The following is a 22,403-nucleotide window of genomic DNA, read 5'->3' on the forward strand; positions in this document are numbered from 1 at the left end:
ACCAATGCTCAAGCACGATGAGTAGAAGTCCTGATTCTCTTGAGAAATACTGAGAAATAAACTTTGATTCAAGACCTTGGTGAATTTTGGATAAGAATAGCCCTTGAAAGTAGATGGAAAGGAGTCCAGAATGATCGATGAATCAAAACTTCAACTCCAAAAACCATGATAGATAAAGGAACCAGTCAATACAAGCTTGAATTAAGATTAGAGCCTCAAAGCAAATGGAGAAACCCTAACTCTTTAAGGTCCTTGATCCCATGTCAGATTTATTGATTAATGATGCATGAGCCATGTCAATGTCCTAATGGAAAGATGCATATGAATGCAAAGTCAAAGCCACTAGCTGCATTTACTACACTAGCTGCATTTACTACACGGAGTTAGACCCACTTGAGGTGTCTGCATCACTTCCTTTCTCAGAGCCATCAGCAGGACTGACACTTTCTTCTTCCACTTCTTCTTTTGGTTCTACTTCCTCCTCTTGTTCATCTTCAGCTTCCATCTCTACGGCATCTGCAAACTCCTCATTCCCATCCATTTCCAGAGTACTTATCATCTTTTCAAGAGATATCTTCCTAGATTCCAACTCTTTGTAAGTCTCTTTCAACATTGCTATGACTTCCGCTTTGCTGGCTGATTCTCCAGATTTGGATGTTTCACCCGATGTCATGACAACATCTGGAACATGCGTACCCTGAAACAGTTTATAATGGAAAGCCATGGGACTTTCTCTTTTGCAGGCTATATCATGCTCATTGAGAATGTTGGGATACTGATTCAGAATTATGCCACACAGGAGGGATAAAAAGGCAGTTGGACCCTTAACACTGAAGCTTCCAGCATGCTTCATAGTTTGGTCAAAGATATATGTTCCATAGTCAAACTTTGCCTTTGTTCCTACAACATACAGAAATCTGCCAAGAACAGTTGAGATAGTGGACTTGTGATTCGTTGGTACCCAATTAGCTGCTCCTATCTTGTGAAGCATTGCATACTTGATGCTAGCTTACTTGCAGTTAGTTTTTCTTTTGGGGGCCAGCTTTTTACCTGCTTGGCTGTGATCACTTGACAAACCTTGTTGTCTGTCACTTCAAGCTCAGGTTGAGATTCATCTGTTCTTTCCAAGAAGTTATTAATCATAGAAGGAGAGAACGATACACACTTACCTCTAACAAACACCTTTATGAAGTCCACACTCTTGCTGTTTCCACAATCTTCAGATAGATTTACCATAATTTCTTTGACCAGCCTCTCATAACATTTGGGAAGGTTGCAAAGAGTCTTCAATAGTCCAACTTCCTGAATTAGCTCTAAAATTTCCTTGTTCTCAAGAGCATTTGGAGCCAGTTCCCTTTCAACAGATAGTCTCTTTTGGAGCACATATTTCCACCCGTTGGCACTAGAGGCATAGTGGAAGGACACATTATCAATAGGGACTTCAGGAATACTTGCAACAAGGTTGCAGGTTGCAGGCTTATTCCTTGATGGAATGTTAGGGACATCCACTTCAACATCAGACTCATATTCAACAATTTCCCCCTCTTTTCATTTCTTTGGAACAACCTTGCTCCAAGACTTTGAGGGACCAACCCCTACACTCTTGGCCACAACTCTACTTCTGATAGGACCAGCAGAAGTACTCTTCTTCTTGACAGGGTTTTTGACAGGGCTCTTAACTTCAGCATTCTTTTCAGGGGAACTTTGGGAAACATCTTTTCCTTTTCTTCTAGTCATTAGCCTTTTGGCTACACTTGTATTCAATGAGGCAGGCAGTTCGTTGTCAGGATACTCATCTAAGTCCACCATTTTGGTACCTGTTTCAGCATTAACCTTAGTATGCTCATTATCTTTAGAAACTTCGATGTCATTGTCATCCTCAGTAACATTGGTATTCTCAGCACCTCCTTGCCCATTCTTATTGATCTCCTCTTCAGTTGGGTCACAACCAGAAGTGCGAGAAACTTCAGCCTCATTGATGTTCTGGAGAGGATCAGGAATTATGGTTTGAAGAGGGACAGATATCCCAGGCACCTGATGATTTTCCTCCAGAGTGCGTTTAACAATCCTATCAATAGAGTTATGGACATATTTGGTTCCTTCTTTAGTAAGTTCCTCTCTGGTATTAGATGAAGAAGGTTTAGCGCCTTTGCTTTGAATACCCTCCTTAGGCCTTTTTGTATGTGCCGTTCTAGGCTTTGTGGCCTTTACATCATCACCACTTATCATTCTTAAAGGAACAACATTCAGAACCCTATTAGGGTTAGAGGACTCATTCGATGTTGCCGAGTCAGAGACGGGAGAGAACTTCTTTGGAGACGCATCACACGATTGCTGAGACATTCTGAGACTCTTCGAAAAGGAACTTGTGTCACGCTTGTGGGAGGAATCGGAACAGTTCAAACTTAATAAGTGACGAGAAGGACCACCAGGGTTGTTTTCCGTTTGTAGAAGAATAGGAGTGTGAGGGAAATTTATATACATAATGAGTGAGGGAAGTTTCAAATAGTGGATATTTAAAAAGCCCAAAATGTATTCCCCTAAACATGTTAATTGCTATAATTTGATTTGGTGGCAAATACCTAACATACCCTCACTTTCACCATGTCTTTAGAGGATGTTACAACATTCTATGTGACATTACATTCAAATAGACTTTTAGAATCATTGCTCATACTCGACTCATCAACATACTTTGAGGACAAGTCACCTGTCGTGCCATTCTTATAAGCTTTTGAGGAGGTTGATTCAGTTTCTTTCAGAGCATTTGTCTTCTTGGTTGCTTGAATGCTGAATCTTGTCTCTTCTAGTTTTCTTTCCCGATTAGCAATGTCTATCATAAGGATTACTCTTTCTTCTAGTAGGAATCTATTGATACTCCTATACTCCCGTAGTTTTGCACATAGTTTCTCATTCATTACACATATCTCAGTAAAACAAGCACCATTTCACAAATGGTGAGCTCTCCAACATATGATTCTTCATCAGATTCATCAGATTCATTGGCTTCTTGACAGTCAACTTTTATTTCTTCTTTGATCATGGAGTAGTTAGAGGGGTAGTTCGGGGTGTTAGACTCCCATAGGTAGCAATTATCCTTAGACCTGTCATACCCTAATTTTTGACCTAAGATACCACCTCATATCATAGCATATGCATCATTTGCATCACTAACAAATTGCATAGCTTGTGTTTGCTACTTGTGACTTAGCAGGGTTTAATTAAGAAATCACTCATCAGTATAAGTAACAATCAAGTAGGGTTTTGTTCTCCCTTTATCTCAAATGAAATATCTTCATCAACAATCAACATTTGGTCCTCAAAGATTCATTTCAACAAGCTGAAAGGCTTTGAATAAACCAGATTAGGGGTTTGACTGAAGACAGCATACTCCTGACTTTTGCTCATGATTTGACCTAGTGACTTTGGAAATGACCTCAAGACCCCAAGTACATCATCTTGACCTAATCTATTGGCTCAAGACATCTCCTACACAAGGATTGATCAACAGTGAAAATTCAAAATCATCAGACCAGGGTTTTAAACTATCAGGGACTGAAATCAGGGATCACATTTGGGAAACCCTAAAAAGCTCCAGGGAATCACTCAAAGGTTTAAATCATCTTAAAATAATCCCTATGACAATATCCAATGGAAATTGTACTTCAATTCAAGATCCACAGTCATCAATTTCATCTGGTCGACAATTAGGGTTTTTGACCTAATTCACCTGAACAACTGACTTTTTAATCAGGACATGGTGCCACAACTTAAACCATGGCTCGAGGTCCTCCAATAACACAATATGATCCATTCATACCATTCATTTGGTGAGGATAGCTTGGTTCATTTGAAATATCCAGAAACGCGATTCGTTTGAAAAAGTCAACTGTACAAGATCACCATTGACTTTTTGGAAATTTTGGTCAACCATGACTTTTGAAGTTTTCAATGGTTTTTTCCAAACTTTGGAAGGGAATATCTCAAAATTTCACCTACAAACTGAAAAAAACTTCCAACATAAAAATTGTAGATTTTGATCCAATGAACAACTTTCTCACATATAATTGTTTTCCATAAAATCAACCATTTAAGAGATATGGAGCTTCAAAGTTGGTATCTTTTGAAAAATTCACTTAAAACCTGATTTTCTTCAAAGTTCATGGTTCTTTTTCACCCATTTCCTTAAAGGTCTTGAAGAAACTTTCAACTAGGGTTTTGAAGTACATAACATGAGCTTTCCAAAATGTCCAAGAGCATGAAAAAATATGGAGCATAGCTATGGTTTTGAATTTTGCCATTAGTGATCATTTCACTTAAAATTACAAGCCATTTTTACGAAAGTTATGAACTATTTTACCTTATGATGCAAGCAATGACATACACAAGCAATAATTAGAAGATATTTCTGGTTTGTGATCAGATTGGAAAGAGATAAGAAGCATAGAAGAATTTAACCATGGTTTAGGTTTTAACCATTTTGCATTTAATGCAAAGATTCTATTTTATCTCCAAATGTCAAATCACCATTCTATGATCAACTTGTATAGTCTTGTAATGCAGAACTCTTGGCCTATCAATAGAGGTTCAAATCACTTTCAAAATCACACCAAAACCTCACAAATCATAGGTTTTCTCTTTCTTTCTTAGAATGCAAGTTTCTTAAGTTTCAAAGAGGTAGAATTTCCAACCTCCAAACCATTGAAGTTCTGGCTAAAATGATAGTTCTAGCAAACCATATACATCATATGGGACGTGTTTGATCCCCTCATACACCCCAAAAACATCTAAAACTCAGAATCACTCTTCAACCTCCATGTTTGCCTAAAATGAGCTTTATCATGTCAAATTCCATTCAAACTCATTTCTATCCAAACTAGCACTTCCAACACCTCATACATATCACATATGAACTATCCAAATACTCACCAACAATCTGAAACAGCATCTGTAACACCTCTTTTGCAGAATTCAATTCTCAGTTTTGTCGTTTTTAAAGGTAAGTGCTATGAACTTCAAACTCTATCACTCATGCATCATAAATGAAAAACTGGTTTACCATCTTGTTTCTGCACATATGAGGATCATTAACCCTCAATCAATTGCATCATAACTTGCACATACATCATTTCACGATCAAATTCAGTTTCAGGGTTCTTCATGTTCATGCAAAAATTGATCACCTTAGAGCAAAAATAAATGAATTATGAGGACACTATCATGTTCCTTGTGAAAAATCGAGCAAGATAGACTATCTACTTGATCAAAACAATCCAGTTTCAAAGAAATTCAAATTCAAATTGAGGTTGTGTTCTTGGCGCATTTTTTGGTTCATAAGTTTTGAATTTTGGTTGGAAAATATATTTTATCAAACGCGTGTTACTTACAAGCCACAAGCGTGGCTCAGTTGGCTTTTGTTTTGGTTGACAAGTATAAGGGCGTGGGTTCAAGTCCTTGTGAAGACAAAACCATTTTTTTAAGACTTATTCTCTTCATTTTCTTCACAACTTTAATTAATTAATTAACCAATCAAATTAATTCATTTTCACTTCATTTTTTGTAGACTCTTTATTTAATATATATATTTTATGAATATAAAAAATCACAAAAATATTTATTATTTGGCATATTTTTATTAGGTTTAAAATGACTTGTTTTTAAGTGTTTTTTAATACTTGAAATATTATTTTTCATTTATTTTTCAAAACTTAATCACTTGTAATTATTTTTGTGATCAAAACCTAATCTCTTAGGTATTAATTAAGCATAAAATTTGTTTTTTATCTTAATTAAGTTGACTTTTGTTAAAATTCAAACTGTTTTAAAACAAACGATCACAGTTTTTCAAAACAATAAACCATTTCTTTTTGGTTTTCTTTTCAAAAGAAACTCTTGATCAAATCTTTTTGGATTGATCAATTGATTTTCAAAAATGGTCCTCTCGAATATTAGAGAGTGTAAGTCCCATCCCTTTTCTTTGTACAGTTTTCTTTTTATAGAAAAAAGTTCTTTCAAAACAAAACTTTCAAACTGTTTTCAAACGACGAAACCTCGCATCTTTTTAACAAAACAATCAATCATGTTTTATAAAATAAAACATGGGCATCTCTTATGGTATAAGTCCCATTCCTTTGTATAAAATTATGTTTTTCATTGTATATACGCCTATCTTTTTATACGGCGATCAATTTGATTTAAACCCTCGAATAACAAGATCAGAAATTAGGGTTTTCTTCAAAATCTTCGTGGGCCTCCTTTAAGGTATAAGTCCCAAGCCCTTTTGTAAATATACATTTACATATCCATGAATAAACTCAATGGGCCTCTCCCCGAGTATAAGTCCCGAGCCCCGTGTATATAAACGGATCATCCTTACAGGTATATTTCCTTCATAAACTCCATTGTATACACACACCTTGTCATATATAAGTGTTCATACTTGTTCATATTTGTTTGCGTACTTGTTCATATTTGTTCGTACTTGTTCATATTTGTGATTGTTATACCCCAAAATTTGCCCATACTATCTCTCCTATTCATAAGTCAAATCAAGGTACAATGTTCAAAGACACCCTCTCCTAATCAACTATCCTCCAACTAGGGTTTGATTCTTTCTCAGAGATAATCAAAGGCTGAGACCCCGAATGGGCACCATGGCCTCTCATATGTCTCAAAGGACTCTCATGACAAATTTTGAGACTTGATCCACAGGATTGTCCATTCAAACGCCCGAACGATCAATAATCGACTAGTTGACCTAGAAGTCAATCATGGTCAAAATACAGTCAAAACTCCCGATTTTTGGGCAACATCAACATTTCTATGTTATATTCGTCAGTGGATCAAAATTTGATCATGATTCATCAAGAAAAAGGTCCAAAACCATCAAAGGAAGAAGTTACTAAATTAGGGTTTTAAAGGGAAAGTCAACTGAACTTTGACCGATCATAACTCTCACATGGTTCATCAAAAATTGCCCAACCAAAGCCTATTCTCAAGGAAATTTCATTCTCTACAACTTTTATGTTAGGCCCAAGGTCAAGAAATGCAGCAGTTGAGAGATGCGGGCTAATACATTATAGGTCCCTTTGAAAAGTCAACAAAAAGACATTTTTTCTCAAAGGATGGTAAATGAACATGGTAAGTTCAATGAAGGTGAAACCAAAAGTATCTTTTAGAAGACTCTTTGAGCTTTCTAAAATGTACAAGAACGCCTTCATATGATAGAAAATGAGGAAGATATGATTAGTACAAGTTGGTCGATTTTCAAGAAAGGCGTGAAAACCTAAATGACAAAATTTATGTTTTTAAGTAATGGGCCATAATCCTTGCACCATCCACGAAATTGCAAATTTATTCAAGGCCCAAAGACCATTTGATGAGTATTTTTTGATTTCTATTACATTTATTTTGATTTTATTTATTTAAAATCAATATAAATCAAATAAAATCAAAATAAATCAAAAACAAATCATATAAAAAGCTTCCATTTATAAATCATGTCCAAATTCATTCCATAAAGCCAAATTACACGTGAGGAAAGTGTAGAAAATAGATTGAAGTTTGAATTGGAAAGTTTTCATATATTTTTCAAAACAAATATTTTTTCATTCAAGGTTTGATTCTTTCCATATCTTTCAACCCTAATTTTGTCTACTATATATGCATAACATGTGCAGCCTCATGGGAGAGGAAACCCTAGCCTCCTAAACATATTTCCAAGTTCCAAAAATCACATAAAAAAAGATTTTCGTTTTCATTGTTGCAGCCACAAAAAGCTCAAACCAATCATTCCAGTGATCTCAGGGAGTGTCAAAGGGCAGGTAAGTGTTAGAGCATGATTCTTTGGATGCATAAAACCTTGATCTTATAGTATTCATATGCATTCATTCTTCACTCTCATGGTTTTACGTATAAATGATTATTTTCGTTTGAACTAACTATCCATTTGAGTTTGTGGCATGCTTTAGAAGAGTTTTGAACCTTTACAAGCAAGGTTTGGAGCCGGAATCATTAAATACCATGGTTAGGGCATAAGAGGTATATACGATCGGGTTCGTATTTACAAGCATTTTTAGACCAAACGGACATCACCAATGGATTCAGGGGACGATTTTATGTAGATCTAGGTCCTGGCTGTTTTCGTTTTCTTTGGTTTTTGCAGGTTTTAGGTTTCGAAGGATTATTCGCAACAGAATCCGTAGCAAATTCCATGTTAAAATTCGCAGGAAAAAGGAAGGAGATAATGAATAGTGCCCATGGCTTTTTGACCGTCACGTGGCGCCACACCACTCGCTGGTCAGCGAGGCTGACTTTTCCAGCATGCGTGTCTGTGCCTTAGTGGGGCCAGCATGGAATTCCATTTGACTTCTATTTGATTCCCGCGTTTGTTTTGTTTTATTCTTTTTTTATGTGATTTACTAACAAAACATGGCTGCAGCATAGTTGGCATGATGAGTGTGACTAGAACCAACAAAACCTGGGTTCAACACCCAGTCCCTGCGTTTTTTATTTGTTTTCTTTATTTCTCCTCTTTCACTTTTAATCAACCATTACAAAGCCATTAACCATAAATAAATAAAACCAACTAAAAATTAACCCTTTTATTTTTAGACTTTTAAAGTTTGAATCAATTAATTTAATCACTTAATTCTTATTAATTTCTAGGTTTTTTTTTATTAGTTTCAATATTAATTTAATTTAGGATCTAATTTAATTTAGTCATTAATTAATAATAAAAAAAATAGGTTATTTAATTACCATAAATTCATTTAATAAATAAGTTAAATTTCTAGGACTTAGTTAATTAGGCATTTAAGTTAATTTAGAACTAATTTCAATTAAAATTAATCTTACTTTCTCCCGATTTCTTTTCTTATCTCTAAAAAATCCTTGTATGGCGCATGTTTGATTTATTTTATATTTTTAGACATTAGAATGTATATAGGTCAAAGAATGTAAATATCATAGTGAACTTATTTACTTTCCCGCACTTTTAATTTCCGCATTTTTTATATATTCTATTTAGATGTATGATAATTAGGGTGTATATGGCAAGATAAATGAAACGATAGATCACATAAAAATACAAAGATAAATTATAGTTGAATCCAACACACATGCACGCACTCACCCTTAGGGTACGCCCCTCTTGGTTGCCTTTCGAAATAAGGTCGAGTCCCTCGAATGTAGGGGTACCAATTAGCAAAGTCCCTCAATTTAAAAATCATTGCAAAGATCATAAGTCCCTCGATGACCCGCGATGTCGCCTCGATAATATGATCTAGTCCCTCGAGTGGTTGCCTACGAAACAATGATTGTCCCTTCGAATATTGCTAAAGGTACCTCTACCTGTTGCCTTCAACGACCTCGATGACCCTTCGATGACCCGCACGTCCAATATAACAAGGACTACCTACTCCTATATAGTATGGATAGTTCTGGGAACTTTAAAAATTACAGAAAAAGACCAATCAATTAGGGTAGTGCTCTTAACCTGCCTAGCTCAATAAAAACATCTTTTCAAAGCTATTTCAAAAAACTAAGGCTACGCATTTACGCTAAAGTCCTTATGCTCCTTTCAAAACAAACAAACATGAGCTAAGCAAGTTAAGAGCCCGTAGATAACTACGGATGAAAAGGGTGCTTACACCCTCCCTTTTCATAACTTACCCCCCGAGCCCGTTTTCTTTTTAAAAGGTCTTTTTCTGTACTTTTTACCTTTCCTAACATTGGACAAAATAAAAGTCGGTGGCGACTCATGCTCACCGCAACATTGTTGCATTATAAAATAAAAGTCAGTTCACCGAGTTACAATGATCATGTTATATATACTTGTTCAACTTAGTACAACACTAGGATCCCAATAGCCTCCTATTGGGCTTCGTGCAAAGAATCTCCCTAGCTTAGGTTAGGACATAGAGTATGGTTTCCCGGTGAAATCGCTCTAAGAGCTCAAACCAACTATACCATGCCTCCTCTTGGGCTTCATACAAACGACTTGTCCCTCCCATAGCCTCCTCTTGGGCTTACACTACAAGGACCCTCAATTGTCCCTCCCATAGCCTCCTCTTGGGCTTACAATGCAAGGATCCTCGGATAGCCTCCTCTTGGGCTTCGTACAAGGACCCACGGGTTTCTTATAAGCATCCCCATAATCCAAATACCCTAAGAGATTAGACATTTATCATATCTATGATAGGAGTATCTCATCTATATCATCACAATCAATTAATTAAACTTCTTTTACCACAAGGCTGGCTAATCAATCAAACCTTTTGCCACAAGGCTGGCTGATTAATCAAAGTTTTTTGCCACAAGGTTGGCTTCGTCGAAACTTTTACCACAAGGCTAACTAATTAATCAAAACTTTTTGTCACAAGGCTGACTTATCAAAAGTTTTTGCCACAAGGCTGGCTAATCAAACTTGTTTTTGCCACAAGGCTGGCTAAACAAAAACATATTTATCATTCTAAGCACCATAAGTGGCACATCCCAAGTCTTATATTTAAAAGATTTCGAACAAAATCAAACAGATGTATGTGATGATATAGATTAGGTACATCGAGCATTAAGATGACATTTGTCTCTTATCCTTTGCTTCCACTAGCATAAGTGGGAACTACGATTGCTCTGACTTTCTCAACATTCCTTTGCGAATACGTAGGCACAAGGTCGTATCCTTGGGGAGCAAAACTTCTATCTCCCTCAAACCACTCAAACCTTAGCACCCGTAGACTCCGAGCTACATATGCTCTGATTCCCTCTAAGGGATATGTATGCAGAAGATTGCGATGATCTTTGCGAGCATAATCAAACAAACACCTTAGGTCCCACCTATCTCACAAGAACTCCCAATAACATAGAATGAAACAAACATAACAAAGAAACCTATAGAGTACTATCGATACGCAGGGTGCTAATACCTTCCCTTCGTATAACCAACCCTCTTACCCGAAATCTCTCCCCCTTTTGCATTGCTTTTAATTTTTATTATTTGCTTTGCATTTCTTTTAAGGTTTGTGCAAATTTTTTCCTTTTCCTACTTTGGAAACAATAAAAAGTTTGGTCGTGACAAAAACAAAAAAAAATCATTTTCTTGAGCATTGAGCCAAGAGAAGGCATCCGGTGTCTCATCCCGATTTTTTTCATGCGACAAGACCTAAATCCCTTCGTGACTTCTTCATTTTCTCCATTTGTGACAATAAATTCTTCTTTAGTGAACCTGACATTGAACCCTTCATCACACAGTTGGCTGATACTTACAAAATTTGCAGCCTGTCCTTCTACAAGTAAGACATTATTTAGGCTAGGAACACCATGACTGTAACACTCTTCTAAACCCCGCGGCAATTTAAATAAATAATCAGAGTAAAAACATAAACACAAGGGTGCCACAATTATTTAAAAACAAATAAACCAACTATGGTCAAAGTCATGCTTCATTAGGAAACGGTTTACCAACATAAACATGTTTATCACAGCGGAATAAGAAACATCGTTAATACAACCAAATGGAAATATAATCCAACACCAAATCAAATAAAGTAATCTCATAAAACTCTAAAACTATCGTTCCCCAGTGTTACAAGATCAGAGCATGACCGACACGACCCAACATAAATGGATAAACTCTACGAGTCATCATCACCGAGCACTAATGCTGCTACTCCTCAATCTGAAAATGACAACATGTAAGGGTGAGTCTCATTCTCAATTAGTAAATATTATGCGATTAATAAGTGTAACACACTTCTAATACCCCTCATAAATATTAAACAATAATTAGAGTAAAACATGAAAAGGGTATTACAACTTCGATATAATCAAAATAATACTCATGTCATGCCATAAAAGAGAACGTTAAACCCAAATATCATTCAGATCGTCATGTTAACACAGCGGAAATATATTTAACATCTGAACAATGCAACATCCAAGTCAAAGACTTAAAACACCACCATAATAAAACACTGAAATAAAAGAGTTCAACAAGTAACTCTAAACAACGTCCCAAGTGTTACACGACCAGAGCATGACACAGACCCAACTGACTCTAACGAACTACTTGACGAGCTAATCCTCACCAAGTACAAAAGCTACTCCTCAATATGAAAAATAACAACAATAAAGGTGAGTCTCATTCACATTTAACTAATGTTATAAGATATAGATAATAAAATATCAAATCACATGCCATTCACCCAATCACAGTTACGATTAGATTCAAAACCAGACAATCAGTAAGCAAACAACCAATCAACACAAATTATAACATTGGACAATATTCCATTCATGTTATAATAGCACAAACAGCCTAATGCAATGCAACTACATGCATGTGGTACCAAAATCTGGGATAACCCAACTCATCGACCCACCATCGTCAAGGATACGGTAACACCCACTCACTAATTCCACATAATGGGAATTAGCTACCACTGATCCACCATCGTCAAGGACCAGCCACATAATGATTATGAATGCATGCATCAACCATAACATGCTCATCACCCACATAAATCGACCAAATGTCATAATCATCAATTACCATAATAAATAGCCACGCACAATCATGCTATTCCTCAACCATAGTAAAACACATATTTGATACCAACAATACATGTATAACAAATACCGGTTACAACCACAACATCATACAGGTAAAACATTCATTAGTCTACCTGTAAGCATAAACCACCACAACCAAATAAAATCGAGTGTTTTAAAAATAATTTTGAGTCACAACTCCAAACACAATTTTATTATATAAATTATTTGATTAGCTTCACTATACTCGAAACGGCTCCAAAATCCGGCTTACGATTTAAAAGTTACACCTCTTTAAACTTTTCAAAATGGCCTGTCGCCAACAGCCAACAGCACGCGGCGCCACACACAGTTCACGGCGCAGAACGAAAGGAAGCACGCCTTCGCGGTGCAAACTAAGGTTTGCGGCGCGGAATGAGAAGGAACTACGCCTTTGCAGCGCAAACGAAGGTTCGCGGCGCGTACTGAACACGACCAAACTTCCTGTCTTTCTGCCAAGCAGTTCGCGGCGCCAACTCCTGGACGCGGCGCGAACTGGCGATTTCCAGAACTCCGAATCGCAGAAAACAGCCTGCGATTTTTCCCTTCCTTCACCAAGTCATTACCAAACCAATTCCATTTTAACCAGATTTCGCATACAGTGAAACAAACACATATTATAGCACATTGTAATACATTTCAATCATCTAATTAACACCATACATGATCAACACAATCATTACCAATCAATTCTCCCAAAACCTAACATTTCTACAACCTAAGCATAACTCAATTGGTACGATTAACACGATCAATTCTATCATACTACCTATAACCCCATAATAGAAGATAAATGGAAGAGTCCCCCCCTTACCTGAAGGTTGATTCTTTGCTCTTCCTCTTGTCGCACTTCTCTACTCCTCTTCTCTTTTCACGTTCAGACTCTTTCCAAATGCTGTAACCTCCTCTATTCCACAACTCCTTCTATTTTATTGAAAATGAAATAAAATTATTTTAATTAGTAATAGGGCCTACCAATGCACCCCCTCTTTACTAATCACAACTCAAGCCCAATTGCTTAATTCCTCATAATCCTCCATAATTCCAAATAATTCCCCATAATTCTATTAAATTAATTTAAATTAAATTATGAAATTAAATGGAGTGTTACAACTCTCCCCCACTAAAATAGTTTTCGTCCTCGAAAACATACCTTAGGCAAATAACTCTGGATAGGAATCCTTCATCTGACTTTCCAGTTCCCAAGTCACATTCCCACCTGCTGGTCCTCCCCAAGCTATTCTGACCAGTGCTATCTCTTTGCCATGCAATTGTTTCAGCTTTCGATCTTCAATCCTCATAAGCAAAGCTTCAACTATCATGTTATCCTTCACCTGTACATCATCTACCTGGATTACATGAGATGGATCCGCAATGTATTTCCTCAACTGCGACACGTGGAATACATCATGCAAATTCGCAAGGGTTGGTGGCAACGCAATACGATAAGCTACCTCTCCAATCCTTTATGTAATCTGATACGGACCAATGAAACGCGGAGTCAACTTCCTTGATTTCAGTGCTCTACCAACACCTGTCGTAGGAGTCACCCTCAAGAACACATGATCTCCTTCTTGAAATTCAAGTGTCCTTCGTCTTTTATCATGGTAGCTTTTCTGGCGACTCTGAGAAGCCTTCATCTTCTCTTGAATCAATTTAATCTTCACCGTGGTCTCTTGTACAATTTCTAGTCCAATCACCGTACTCTCACCCAATTCATACTAACACAAAGGTGTTCTATATCTTCTACCATACAAAGCTTCAAATGGAGCCATACCAATACTCGAATGAAAACTATTGTTGTAGGTAAATTCAATCAACGGCAAATAACTATCCCATGCACCACCTTTTTCCAATACACAAGCACGTAACAAATCTTCCAATGACTGAATTGTCCTCTCAGTCTGACCATCAGTCTGCGGATGATAAGCCGAACTCAATCTCAGCTTAGTACCCAAAGCCTTATGCAAACCTTCCCAGAATTTGGATGTAAACCTTGGATCTCTATCTGACACGACACTCGAAGGAATACCATGTAAACTCACTATCTTCTCTATATACAATTGAGCCAGCTTCTCCATCGGGTAATCCATTCTCATTGGTATAAAGTGAGCAGACTTCGTCAACCTGTCCACAATAACCCAAATAGCTTCATAATTCTTCACCGTCCTCGATAAACCAGAAACAAAATCCATAGATATACTATCCCACTTCCATTCCGGAATAAATAACGGCTGCATAGCTCCATACGGCTTCTGATGTTCAATCTTCGACTTCTGGCAAGTCAAACAAACATAAACAAATTCAGCTACTTCCTTTTTCATTCCAGGCCACCAGAACATCTTCTTTAAGTCATGATACATCTTGGTAGCACCAAGATAATACTCAATCCGCTACGATGTCCCTCCTCAAGAATGCTTCTTCTTAATTCGGCAGCATCCGGAACACAAACACGATTGTCAAACCTCATTATACCATTCTCGTTGATTCTGAACTCACCTTCTTTATCTTGGTTAATCAGAGTCAACTTATCAACCAACTCTACATCAGTCTTCTGACCCTCTCGAATTTCCTCAAGAATACCACTAGTCAGCTTCAACATACCCAACTTAACACTGGTAGGAGTGTCTTCACATACTAAACTCAAATCTCTGAATTGCTCAATTAAATCCAATTCTCTCATCATAAGCATAGACATATGTAGGGACTTCCTACTCAAAGCATCGGCAACAACATTTACTTTACCCGGATGATAATTCAGTTCAAAATCATAATCCTTGAGAAATTCTAACCATCTTCTTTGTCTCATATTTAGCTCTTTTTGATCAAAGAGATACTTCAGACTCTTATGATCACTAAATACTTCGAACCTTGAACCATATAGATAATGCCTCCACAGCTTCAACACAAATACAACTTCTGCCAACACTAAGTCGTGAGTCGGATAATTCTTCTCATGCACTTTGAGTTGTCTCGACGCATAAGCGACTACCTGTTGATTCTACATTAGCACACCTCCTAATCCCATCAATGAAGCATCACAATACACAACAATAGATTCCGCCGGATTCGGCAAAATCAAGATCGGCGTACTAGTCAGCCTCCTCTTCATTTCTTGGAATCCTTCTTCACATTTTGAATCCTAGATGAACGCTTGACCCTTCCTAGTCAACTTAGTTAACGGAAACGCTAACTTTGAAAAACCTTCAATGAACTTTCTATAGTAACCCGCAAGACCAAGGAAACTACGGATTTTGGAAACTGTCTTCGGAGCTTCCCACTGAGACATTGCTTCTATTTTCGTTGGGTCAAGGGCAATACCATCCTTAGAAATTACATGCCCAAGAAAGCTTACTTCATTTAACCAGAACTCACACTTTGACAGTTTCGCATAAAGTTTCTTTTCCTTCAATAGTTCCAATACCACTCTAAGATGATCTGCATGCTCTTCTTCATTCTTAGAATATATTAAAATATCATCGATAAATACTACTACGAACTGGTCGAGATAGGGATGAAAAATCCTATTCATATATTCCATAAAAACACCAGGTGCATTTGTAACTCCAAACGGCATCACAATGTATTCGTAATGACCATACCTCACTCTAAATGCAGTCTTCTGAATATCGTCAGTCTTCACCTGAATCTGATGATATCCCAACCTCAAGTCAATCTTACTGAACACGCACGCCCCAACCAGTTGATCCATTAGATCATCGATCCTTGGCAACGGATACCGATTTTTGATAGTAACTTTATTCAACTGTCTATAATCCACACATAACCTCATTGAGCCTTCTTTCTTCTTTACTAGCAATACCGGTGCACCCCACGGTGAAACACTAGGACGAATAAATTCCTTCTCAAGTAACTCTTCCAATTGACTCTTCAATTTTAGTCAATTCAGGTGCCGACATACGATACGGTGCCATCGAAGGATTAGTCCCTGGAATTAGCTCAATAGAAAATTCCACTTCTCTCTCAGGTGGTAACTCTCTAACATCTTCTGGAAAGACTTTCGGAAAGTCGCATACTACCGGTAATTCACTTCTCACTGCCTTCCCTTTAACTTCCATGGATGCAATCAACATAAACACGGAAGCCCCGTCCTTAACTGCTTCTTTTATCTGCCTAGCGATTATCGCCAAACCTTCTACACTTTCATCTTCAAGAAAAATAACCGTCTTTGAGAAACAATTGATATGAACCCTATTGAATTGTAACCAATTCATTACCAAAATAACATCGAGTTGCTCCAACAGAAGGCACACTAACTCCATTCCGAATTCTCTACCAAAAATATCAATTGGACAGTTCAAACAAGCAAACGAAGTAGTCACTGAACCCGACGCAGGAGTGTCAATGATCATGCTTCCATTAATATCAGATATTTCCAAGTTCAGCCGTTTAGCATAATCCAACGAAATAAACGAGTGAGTTTCCCCAGTATCTATAATTGCAATTAAAGGAGTGCCGTGAATAAAACACGTACCTTTAATTAACCGATCTTTTGGAGTAGTCTCGGAACCAGATAAGGCGAACACCTTACCACCAGCTTGATTCTTCCTCGGCTTAGGACACTTAGGACTAATATGGCCCTATTCTCCGCAGTTGAAACAAGTTACAGTGTTCCCTTTGCAATCAATAGCAATGTGACATGCCTTTCCACACCTATAGCACTTCTTTTCTTCACTTTTGCACTCGTGAATGCGATGTCCAGGTTCTCCACACTTAAAGCACTTGATAGGGGCACTAGAGTCTCCCCCACTAGGCTTCTTCCAACCTCCAGCTTTCTGGTTACCTTTACCATATGGCTTACCACGATCCATATGCTTCTTCCCTTTCTTGTCGACTAACTCGCGAGAGTGTGATGACTTCAGCTTAATATTGTCCTCTTCAAAGATTCAGCTGCAGTCAACCAAATCATCAAACCTGCGAATCCTCTGATATCTGATACCCTGTTTAATCTCTTCACGAAGACCATTCTCAAACTTAACACACTTTGAGAACTCGCTAGCCTCATCATTATTGTAGTGGACATAATACTTTGCCAACTTAACAAACTTGGACGCATACTCTGGCATAGTCATGTTACCTTGCGTCAGCTCTAGAAATTCAACCTCCTTCCTGCCTCTAACATCCTCAGGAAAGTACCTCCGCAAGATCTCTCTCTTGAACACAGCCCAAGTAATTGCAACACCTGCAGCTTGCAGTTCGTCCCTACTAGCCATCCACCAATCATCAGCTTCTTCAGACAACATGTGAGTACCATATCTCACCTTCAGATTTTCGTCACAATCAATCACCCGGAAGATCCTTTATATTTCCCTTAGCCACTTCTGGGCACCTTCAGGATCGTGAGTGCCTTTGAACAACGGAGGGTTGTTCCTCTGAAAACTGTTTAGCTGCCTGTCAGCACCAATTCCAGCCCCATTGGCATTCCTACCCAACACACCAGCAATCATACCCAGAGCCTCAGTAATCGCGTCGTCGTTTCTTCCTCCTCTTCCGGCCATTGTTCTGCTAATTATAAAACAATATTTATTAGAACAAGAAGTATCGACAGTGTCAATCTTACACTAATCGCATACGAGGGATTAACCGACACTAAGACTCTGACCTAAACGACCGACTATGCTCTGATACCACTATTGTAACACCCTTCTAATACCACGCATAAATATTAAACAATAATCAGAGTAAAACATGAAAAGGGCGTTACAACTTCCATATAATCAAAATAATACTCATGTCATGCCATAAAAGAGAACTTTAAACCCAAATATCATTCAGATCGTCATGTTAACACAGCGGAAATATATTTAACATCTGAACAATGCAACATCCAAATCATAGACTTAAAACACCACCATAATAAAACACTGAAATAAAAGAGTTCAACAAGTAACTCTAAACAACGTCCCCAGTGTTACACTACCAGAGGACGACACAGACCCAACTGACTCTAACGAACTACTTGACGAGCTAATCCTCACCAAGTACAAGAGCTACTCCTCGATCTAAAAAATAACAACAGTAAGGATGAGTCTCATTCACATTTAACTAATGTTATAAGATATAGATAATAAAATATCAAATCACATGTCATTCACCCAATCACAGTTACGATCAGATTCAAAACCATACAATCAGTAAGCAAACAACCAATTAACACATATTATAATATTGGACAATATTCCATTCATGTTATAATAGCACAAACAGCCTAATGCAATGCAACTACATGCATGTGGTACCAAAATCTGGGATAACCCAACTCATCGACCCACCATCGTCAAGGATACGGTAACACCCACTCACTAATTCCACATAATGGGAATTAGCTACCACTGATCCACCATCGTCAAGGACTAGCCACATAATGATTATGAATGCATGCATCAACCATAACATGCTCATCACCCACATAAATCGACCAAATGTCATAATCATCAATTACCATAATAAATAGCCACGCACAATCATGCTATTCCTCAACAATAGTAAAACATATATTTTATACCAACAATACATGTATAACAAATACCAGTTACAATCACAACATCATACAGGTAAAACATTCATTAGTGTACCTGTAAGCATAAACCACCACAACCAAATAAAATCGAGTGTTTTAAAAATAATTTCGAGTCACAACTCCAAACACCATTTTATTATATAAATTATTTGATTAGCTTCACTATACTCGAAACGGTTCCAAAATCCAGCTTACGGTTTAAAAGTTACACCTCTTTAAACTTTTCAAAATGGCCTGTCGCCAACAGCCAACAGCACGCGACGCCACACACAGTTCGCGGCGCGGAACAAAAGGAAGCACGCCTTCGCGGCGCAAACAAAGGTTTGCGGCGCGGAATGAGAAGGAACAACGCCTTCGTGGTGCAAACGAAGGTTCGCGGCGCGTACTGAACACGACCAAACTTCCTGGCTTTCTGCCAAGCAGTTCGCGACGCCAACTCCTGGACGCAGCCCGAATTGGCGATTTCCAGAACTCCGAATCGCAGAAAATATCCTGCGATTTTGCCCCTCCTTCACCAAGTCATTACCAAACCAATTCCATTCCAACTAGATTTCGCATACAGTGAAACAAACACATATTATAGCACATTATAATACATTTCAATCATCTAATTAACACCATACATGATCAACACAATCATTACCAATCAATTCTCCCAAAACTTAACATTTCTACAACCTAAGCATAACTCAATTGGTACAATTAACACGATCAATTCTATCATACTACCTATAACCCCATAATAGAAGATAAACGGAAGATTCCCCCCTTACCTGAAGGTTGATTCTTCGCTCTTCCTCTTGTCGCACTTCTCTGCTCCTCTTCTCTTTTCACGTTCAGACTCTTTCCAAATGCTGTAACCTCCTCTATTCCACAACTCCTTCTATTTTATTAAAAATGAAATAAAATTATTTTAATTAGTAATAGGGCCTACCAATGCACCCCCTCTTTACTAATCACAACTCAAACCCAATTGCTTAATTCCTCATAATCCTCCATAATTCCCCATAATTCCCCATAATTCAATTAAATTAATTTAAATTAAATTATGAAATTAAATGGAGTGCTACAATAAGCAACAAGCATCATAATATACCGTTCACCCAATTATACATATTCAGATTCACAACTATTATTCATCAATTCGCACAATAATAGATTACACCACATAACGCAGAAATTCATCCAATCATGAAATAACAGAATGCATATGACACAACTAATACTATGCATGTGGTACCAATAAACTATGGAATCAATCCACATGACCGATCTACGCCTCATCGAGATACGGCCCACCGACACAATTTCTGCACAATGGGAAATATGTCCACCATCGATCCAAACGTCACCGGAATCCATCACCGAATGCATATGAATGAATGGACACAGATATCATACTTTAAAAACATCATCGATCACGATGAATAACTCATCTTAACACCACATCACCAAATAAGTATATACATGTTTCCAACATCATTCAATTAGTCATGCATTCATCACAATCATAATAATAATCATAGCCAATTCATCACCACATCAGATACATTGTCACACCTATTTCACATGCACACAATGTTCAATTCTCATCAAGTAATTAAACCGAGTTTTAAAGAAATAAAGTCGGTCGCTGCCCATATTCATCATTTATCATATAAAACATTTAATTACTTGCACAATGCCTAAAACGACACTAAGAAAAGATTCACGGATCAAAAGATACGTCATTTTAAAGTTTTAGAAAAATTCCCGCACAACAAGGTTCACTCAGCGACACGAGGCAGAAGGGAATTACTTCAGACCTCCGCTCAGCTGACCTCTAGTGACGTTAGGCAGAAGCTAACCAGGTCGGGTCCTCCGCTCAGCGGACCCCCCTCTGCTTAGCGGACTTGCGATTTTACCAAATCTCAGGTCTGCGACAGACCCTGTGATTCCATCTATTTTCAGTCCAAAATTGAGTTTAAACAGCATATACAGGCATACAATCATCATACATTCAATCATACACCACCAAACATCATTTAAACTCATTATTAACCAATAGATCATATAAATTGCATCAATTCGATCCAAACTATAACACCCTAACCTAACAATCCCAATATCTAATTGAACCAAACCATACATCAATCTACCTATCCCTTAAGACCACATAAGAGATACTAAAAGGAAGAGTCCCCCCTTACCTCGATGAATTTCTTGAATGCTCTTCTTTTGTTTCACGTTCTTGCTTCTTTCTTTTCTCTTGCCCTTTTCACGTGTTCTTCCTTTTTCTCCCCAAATGGCTCTTTTCTTATTTTATGAAAAATAAAATAAAATGAACACAACTTAGTAAAAGGCCTAACCAAATAGCACCCTTCTTTTACTAATATTACACCATAAGCCTAATAGCTCTTATTCCATAATTTTCCAGTTAAATCCAAATTAAAATACTAAAATTCCAATTAATTAATTTAAATCCAAATTAAATTAATAAATGGAAAATATGGGGTGTTACAATGACCTCCTGCCTTGCCAACACCTTTGACTTCTCTTATCTCTCCATCACGAAGAGTCACATAACTGGTTCCCTCAAGTTTGATGTCTACTAATAAGTTCTTTCTTCCAGTCATATGATTTGAGCAACCACTGTCAAGGTACCAATCTTCCTTGGCAGGCATTCTTAGAGAAGTGTGTGCTACTAGAGAAACATTCCTGGCCACCCACTGTTGTTTTCTGTTACATGTATCATATTCAGGTTTGGCTTGATGAATTTGGTTTAGATATCCAACTAGTCTGAAACATAATGGCTTTATGTGATCAAATCTTCCACAGTGGTGACACCTCCATCTTTGGAATTTCTTTTTTGAATGGCTCCTTCTTCTGTTTCCTTGATGTTGTGACACTGGCGCTGATATCTAGTTAGTCACACAAGTTTCAGGTTTTGATCTCTTGATCACAGAGGTGAATTCCTCTTTTGCCACAAATCCTACACCAGACATATCTCCTACTCTTTGTTCAGACTCCAAAATTTCCTCTAGAGTATTAGTTCCATTATTCATCATTTTAAAGGATTTAGTCATTTGATCAAGCTTGTAGTTCAACATGCTCACTTCACTACTGAGATAGTCTATGGTTACAAGATGTCTATTCTTCTCAATTTCTAGCTCCTTTATGATTATCTCTTGCTTCTCCACTTGTTTGCAGACTTCAACATTCTTGATGCACAACTTCATGTATGAGGCAACAAGTTCATCAAAGGTTAGCTCGTCATCACTGGAATCATCATCCG

The 22,403-nt window shown here is 37.5% G+C and overlaps 1 protein-coding gene across 1 annotated transcript; it reads right to left on the reverse strand.

The window, feature by feature from the left end:
- Nucleotides 1–235: 235 nt before the first annotated feature.
- LOC131598609 (uncharacterized) lies at nucleotides 236–2,484 on the reverse strand. The gene is made up of 5 exons (XM_058871192.1): nucleotides 1,620–2,484; nucleotides 1,170–1,508; nucleotides 1,014–1,115; nucleotides 476–900; nucleotides 236–304 (listed from the first exon to the last, which is right to left on the reverse strand). The coding sequence occupies exons 1-5, from the start codon at nucleotides 2,482–2,484 to the stop codon at nucleotides 236–238; spliced, it is 1,800 nt and encodes a 599-aa protein (XP_058727175.1).
- Nucleotides 2,485–22,403: the final 19,919 nt, after the last annotated feature.

This window comes from Vicia villosa, linkage group LG1 (genome assembly GCF_029867415.1).
Source record: "Vicia villosa cultivar HV-30 ecotype Madison, WI linkage group LG1, Vvil1.0, whole genome shotgun sequence".
NCBI lineage: Eukaryota > Viridiplantae > Streptophyta > Magnoliopsida > Fabales > Fabaceae > Vicia > Vicia villosa.

Coding starts and splice junctions, on each gene's coding strand:
- LOC131598609 (XM_058871192.1), bottom strand. CDS start 2,484: ATGTATATAAATTTCCCTCACACTCCTATTCTTCTACAAACGGAAAAC. Junction 1,509..1,619: donor TTCTGCTGGTCCTATCAGAA/GTAGAGTTGTGG, acceptor CTGATGTTGAAG/TGGATGTCCCTAACATTCCA. Junction 901..1,013: donor AAAAGAAAAACTAACTGCAA/GTAAGCTAGCAT, acceptor TGTATGTTGTAG/GAACAAAGGCAAAGTTTGAC.